Genomic DNA, 6,768 nt, shown 5'->3' with positions numbered 1-6,768 from the left:
GGTTAGTCCTTTGAATCTTTGTAAGGGGAAGCAAAAGATATCTTAGGCGGTTAGTCCTTTGAAATCTTTTGTTTAAGGGGAAAGGAAGAATCAAAAGAATTCTCAGGCGATTAGTCCTTTGAATTCTCTTGGAAGAGGGAGAAGAGAGACACAAACGAACTCAGGCGATTAGTCCTTCGATTCTTTTGGCAAGAGGGAGAAGGAATGAAGAAAAAGAATAGCACAAGTTTTTGGTCAATGAACTTTTCTTGAAAGAGAAAGTATTAAACAAAATTTTTTAGAAAGATGAAGAGAAATGAATCAGAAAGTTCTATAAAATACGTTATTGAAATTCATGCCATGGTCACATATTTATAATCATTTGATGACTCAAGTTAAAGTTTGTGACTCTTTGGCAATTTCTTTAAAATTATTCACCTTTTAAAAATTGTGACTCTTTTGAAAACTAGTCACTTAAAAAGTTGTGACTTTTGAAAAAATCTTTAGAAACAAGTCACTTTAAGAATTGTGACTTTTGGAAATTTATTTTTCGAAATCAGTTACTGATAATCGATTACCATTATAGTGTAATCGATTACACATCAAAAGATGTGACTCTTCATGTTTAAATTTGAAAATCAAAACGTTTAGAAACACTGGTAATCAATTATAATTATTGAGTAATCGATTACACAAGTTTAAAATGATTTGAAAATATTTTATCACTAGTTGTGACTCTTGAAATTTGAAATCTAAAGTTTTAAAACATTGGTAATCGATTACATGATTTTGGTAATTGATTACAGCTTTGCAAATCAGTTTTGAAAACAATGCTGGCTACTGGTAATCGATTACCAGAAAGTAAAACTCTTTGGTAAAAGATTTTGTGAAAAATTCTTGTGCTACTCAATGTTTTGAAAAAAAAATTAGTACTTATCTTGATAGAGTCTTCTCTTGATTCTTGAATCTTGATCTTGATTATTCTTGAATCTTGATTCTTGAAACTTGATTATTCTTGAATCTTGATTCTTTGAAACTTGATTCTTGAAGCTTTTTGACTCCTGATTCTTTGGAACTTTCTTAACTCTTGATTCTTTGGCATCATCACAATAATATTGGAAGACATTGCTTCCACAGATTATTCAACAATTAAAGCAATGACAAGCACATAAAAGCAAGCTAGGACTCAAAGAGAAACCTAGAATGGCTTTAGAGTATAGTAGAAAAACTATAAAAAAAACTCAAGAAACCTCTAGTTTTGGCACTTGTTTTCACACTAATTTTCAATTGAAATTTAAGAAATAAATTGGTATAAAATGGGCACCAATTATAGAATAAATTTCGAGTCAAAACAACAAGCACACTTCCCTTTCACTTTTTTTTCCTGGACACTGATTTTTCTGCCAACTTGTGTGATTTTTCGTATTTTTTACTTTTATCCAAATCACTTGGTTCTTTTCTTATAATTTTGGTCCAGATGTCTAGAAACTTTAGTAAAACTTTCAGCTCAAAATTCGTAGTGACCAATTCCCAGTAATTTATACAAGTTGGTATGTTCAAGTTGCCAGCACCAGCGATTTCAACCTAGAAATCAAGAGTAGTGTTTATGTTGCTTAAGGCTTGGATAGTTACAATTTGTGTTTTCTTATGCTCAATTATATTGAATAACACAATTCAAGAGAGCTTAAGACTTATTTTGATTCACAAATCTATCCACAACTCAGCACCACAACTCAACTTCTTCATAGGAATTATGTAGGAATCTTAGAAAACAAAAAAAAGTTCAAAAACAAGACTACTTCTAGGAATTGATTTAGAACATGTTATGAACTAAATAACATGCATGAATTAGACTCAAAATTAAAAAGATAGGCTAAGAATGAAGAATACATGAACAAATGTAACTAGAATTCAATCAACAAAATCAAAATTCAACACAAACTTAGAACATAATGTGACAATTATTATGACTAAACATGACTCTAAGACAACATGGATTAAGTGATTTACACTTAGATTTTTGTATTTTTTTTCAAATCAATATTTTGGAAGAAAATTTAGATCTAAACTTTCACCATAAGAAGATTATGACTAAAAAATGATAGAACCTAAAATCAATACAAAAACATGATTCAAGAGTATATCTATAAAATTTGAACCATAAAAATGCAAGAACAAGTGTAGATCTAAGATTTAATCGGTTTATTTTTTTTTAATCTACTCTAAAGAGAACCAAACCACAAGACAATGGAGGACTTACATGGAGAATAAGATGAAGAATAAGAAATTAAAGTGAATTGAGTGAACAAAAAGATAGAGGAAGCAAAAGAACATCACCTAGATGAAGATGCTCTTGATACCACATGATGTAGCTCCATTAGAGCTTGTAGGCCTTGGATCTTCTTCATCAATAGAGTCCTTCGCTTCTTGAAGATCAGGGCAGTGCAACGGAGAAGGAAGAAAGTTCAGACCTCAAAGTTCAGACCTCTTTTGAGGCACAAAATTTCGTGCTCCTTCTCTCTTTCTCCCTCCACTCATCTTCTCCTACCTTCAAGCTCTTATCCATGGCTTCCTATGGTGGTAAGCTTCTTCTTGACTCATCTTCTCCTTGAAGTGGTGTCTCCTGTCAACTCTCCTTCTTCTCCACTTCGCCACCATTAAAATTCAAGAAGCAAAGGACTCCATTGATGAAGAAGATCCAAGGCCTACGTGCTCCAATGGAGCTACATCAAAAGCAGAGATAGAAAGTCTATTGAAGACTAATTTCATTCAAACTGCAAGGTATGTCAATTGGATTTCTAATATAGTTCATGTGATTAAAAAGAATGGGAAAATGCATGTGTGTGTAGATTTTAGGGATTTGAATGCAGTAATACCTAAAGATGAATATCCTATGCCAATCGCAGATATGTTAGTTGATTCAATAGCAAGCAATGAGATTCTAAGTTTATTAGACGGTTAATCAGGATATAATCAAATATATATTGTTGAAAATAATATATCTTAAACTATTTTTTGATCCACGGGGGCATTAGGAACAAATAAATGAATAGTAATGCCATTTGGTTTAACAAATCTTGGTGCAATGGATCAAAGAGCAACACCTAAAGATGAATATCCTATGTCAATTGCTGATATGTTAGTTGATTCAACAATAGGCAATGAGATTCTTAGTTTATTAGACAGTTATTTAGGTTATAATCAAATATATATTGCTGAAAATGGCATATCCAAAATTGTTTTTCGATGCACGGGGGCATTAGGAACATATGAATGGATAGTAATGCCATTTGGTTTAAGAAATGTTGGTGCAATGTATCAAAGAGCAACACCTAAAGATGAATATCCTATGCAAATCGTTGATATGTTAGTTGATTCAACAACAGGCAATGAGATTCTAAGTTTATTAGACGATTATTCATGATATAATCAAATATATATTGTTGAAAATGATATATCTAAAACTACTTTTTGATGCATGGGGGGATTAGGAACATATGAATGCATAGTAATGCCATTTGGTTTAAAAAAATTTGGTGCAACGTATCAAAGAGCAACAAACCTTATTTTTCATGATTTGATTTAAAAACTTATGCAAGTATATATAGATGATGTGGTTGTGAAATTTGAATCGAAAGACAATCATCTAGAACATTGAAGATTATCATTCAAAAGAATGAGAAAGCATAGATTGAAAAAAAAAATCCATTGAAATGTGCTTTTGGTGTCTCTACAGGTGAATTCTTTTTATTATCCATCAAAAGGGAATCAATGTAGATAAAAATAAGGCAGAATAAGTTTTGGAGACTTCCCCTCTAAAGAATAAGAAACAACTTCAGTTATTATTAGGTAAAGAGAATTTTCTCATAATATTCATTTCTAATTTGTTTGGAAAAAATATTGAATCTAGGAACAAAACATGTATTGATTAGAGGAGATTCTAAATTATTCATCAGTTAATTGAATCATAAATTTAAGTGCATCAAAAGTAATTTGTTCAAATACTCTTCATATGCATCCATGTTGTTAAGTAGATTTGACGAAGCTAAATTTGAACATGTGTTTTGAGAGCAAAATAAAGAAGCTAATGATTTTGCTCAAATTGCATCTAATTATAAATTGAGTAAACAAAATTTTTAAACTTTGATAACTATAAAAAAAATAATTATAAGAAGTAGAAATTTTGAATATAGATGTGTTCACAACTCATGATTGGAGAAGGCCTTTAGTCAATCATCTTCAAAATCCTAATTTATCTGTGGATCAAAAGACAAAGTATAAAACTGTCAATTATATTGTTATTGGAGTTGAGTTGTATAGAAAGGATATAGATGGAGTCCAATTAAAATGTTTGGGAGAATCAAAAACTTATGTAGCTTTGGTTGAAACTCATGAAGGAATTTTTGGTTCTCACCAAGTTGGTGAGAAGATGAAGTGAATTGTTTCTTTGATCTCCAAAAAATGAGAGATGAAACAAGATAAGTTAAGAAGCTAGTAATGGAGTGACGAGTATCAACACATCCAACCCAATCAGAATCATTGAAAGCCTTTAGTTGAGTAATGTTGTTGGTTGGGAAAAAGAGACCAGAACTAAGGGCAGTTTTAATGTATATTAAAATACGAGATGCTGCTTGTTAATGAGTAGAAGTGGGTTATCCTACAAATTGACTAAGATGTTACACAGTGTGTGTAACATCAGGTCTGGTGTTAGTCAAATATATCAATCTACCAATAAGACGTTTGTAAGAAGAAGCCAGTGAATTAGACAAACGAGTGCCTGGATCATGGTGAAGATGAGTACTATAGTCCATAGGGGTGCTAACGGGCTGAGAACCCAACATACTAGAATCAACGAGAATTTCAAGGGCATATTTACGTTGGCAAATATTAATGCTAGAAAAACTATGAGAAACTTCAAAACCAAGGAAAAACTTCAAGTTTCCCAAATCCTTAATTTTGAAAGTAGTATTAAGTTTGCGAGTGATAGAAGAAATTTCAGAAGAATCATTTCCAGTAAGCACAATATCATCAACATAAACTAGAAGTGCAATGCAAGAAGCAACATTATACTTTATGAATAGGGAATGATCAAAGGATGATTAGTGTAATGTTGTCACAACAAAAATGAAGAGAGTCGTGAATACCATTGATGACTGGCTTGTTTGAGGCCATAAAGAGATCGTTGTAGACGACAAACTAGGCATGGTTTAGGAGGTGAGACACCCATAAGGAGTTATATATATACCTCTTCATCAAGGTTGTCGTGTAAGAAGGTGTTATTGATATCCAATTGTTTGAGATGCTAGTTATGCATAGATGTTAGTGCAAGTAAGAGATGAGCAATTGTGATTTTTGCAACTAGAGAAAAAGTATCCAAGTAATCTAAACCTTATAATTGAGTATAACCCTTGGCCACTAAACGAGCTTTGTACTGTTCTATACTACCATCTGCTCGATGTTTAATCTTGTACACCCAATGACAACCAATGGCAGATTTGTTGGGTGGGAGATCAGTAATAACCTATGTATTGTTTGCTTCTAGAGCATTAATTTCCTCTTTCATGGCTTTAACCTAGCAATCATGTTTGGAGGCCTCATTATATGACTTTGGTTCTATGATTGAATTCATAGACATGAAAAAACTAGGATAGCATGGTGAAAGCTTTGAATAAGAGAGAATTGAAGATAAAGGATAGCGACTACCTAAAGGATTGTTGACATCTGTTGATGTGAAGATAGAACAATAATCATTGTATAGGGTAGGCCTATGTTTCTCACGTTCAAAACGACAAGGTACAAAATTAGGGGCAGGTGAGGAAGAGTTTTGAGGAGAGCTAGGTTGAAAAGATGCCTCTGGGATAAATGCAATTGGTTCATCCTTAGAAGACAACTCCTTAAAGGTGAGAGGTGAAGGGATGAAAAGAAGGGAGAGTGTGAATATTTTTGAGTTGAGTCTAGCATATGAAAAACAATCCTCATTAAAAATTATGTTCCTATAAGTGATAATGACTCAAGTTGTCAAATAGAAAGTGACATAACCCTTAGTATTGGGTTTAAAACCAAGAAAGATACAAGGGTCAACACGAGGATTGAGTTTCTTTGTACTGAAAGTATCAAATAGTTTGTAATAAAGTTTTTGGTATGGTGATAGATTATTCAGTAAAGGGGTTGGTAAACAATTAATGAGAAATGTTGCATGTGTAACAACAAAGGACCAAACAATAGGAGGTAAATGAGAATGCAAAAGTAAAGCATGTGTGACATTCAAGATATGTTGATGCTTTCTTTTAAAAATTCCATTTTGTTGAGGTGTTTCAACACATAAGGTTTGACGAATAATCCCTTTTGATGTGCAAAATTCAAACATAATGAAATTTGCACCATTATCACTCTGAATAGTCTTTACTTTTGTATCAAATTGATTTTCAACATGAGTAACAAAGGTTTGTAGATGAGTTTGTGTTTCTGATTTCAAACATATGAGAATGACCCAAATAAATCTAGTGTGATCATCTTCAATTGTTAGGAAATATTTGTGTCCATAGATAGAAATAGTAGGGCATGGTTTCCATATGTCAACATGCTAAAGAGTAAAGGGTTTGGAAGCATGAGAATGGCTAATTAGAAAAGGTAATTTCCTTTGTTTAGCGTGGTGGCAAGCATCACAAAAAAACGTTTATCCCTGAAAAGACAAGGATAACATTGGTTCATAGTGTGCATCCTATCATGAGAGGGGTGTCCTAAACGAAAATTCCATAAATCGATTGGCAACTTATTACGAAATGAGAT

At 32.4% G+C, this 6,768-nt stretch overlaps 1 protein-coding gene across 1 annotated transcript; it reads right to left on the bottom strand.

The window, feature by feature from the left end:
- Nucleotides 1-4,655: 4,655 nt before the first annotated feature.
- On the bottom strand, nucleotides 4,656-5,151 carry LOC114413258 (uncharacterized mitochondrial protein AtMg00810-like). Its single transcript, XM_028377583.1, has 2 exons — nucleotides 5,124-5,151; nucleotides 4,656-5,017 (listed from the first exon to the last, which is right to left on the bottom strand). Exons 1-2 carry the CDS (start codon nucleotides 5,149-5,151, stop codon nucleotides 4,656-4,658), a joined length of 390 nt encoding a protein of 129 aa, XP_028233384.1.
- Between the last annotated feature and the right edge of the window lie 1,617 nt (nucleotides 5,152-6,768).

This window comes from Glycine soja, chromosome 1 (genome assembly GCF_004193775.1).
Source record: "Glycine soja cultivar W05 chromosome 1, ASM419377v2, whole genome shotgun sequence".
NCBI lineage: Eukaryota > Viridiplantae > Streptophyta > Magnoliopsida > Fabales > Fabaceae > Glycine > Glycine soja.
The sequence above is the reverse complement of the archived record's forward strand: the minus strand, read 5'-3'. Positions and strand labels throughout refer to the sequence as shown.

Bases quoted from the DNA above. Each gene is read 5' to 3' on its own strand.
- LOC114413258 (XM_028377583.1), bottom strand. From the start codon at position 5,151: ATGGCCTCAAACAAGCCAGTCATCAATG. The intron at 5,018-5,123 runs GTATTCACGACT...TTGCACTTCTAG, and splicing joins AAACAAGCCAGTCATCAATG to TTTATGTTGATGATATTGTG.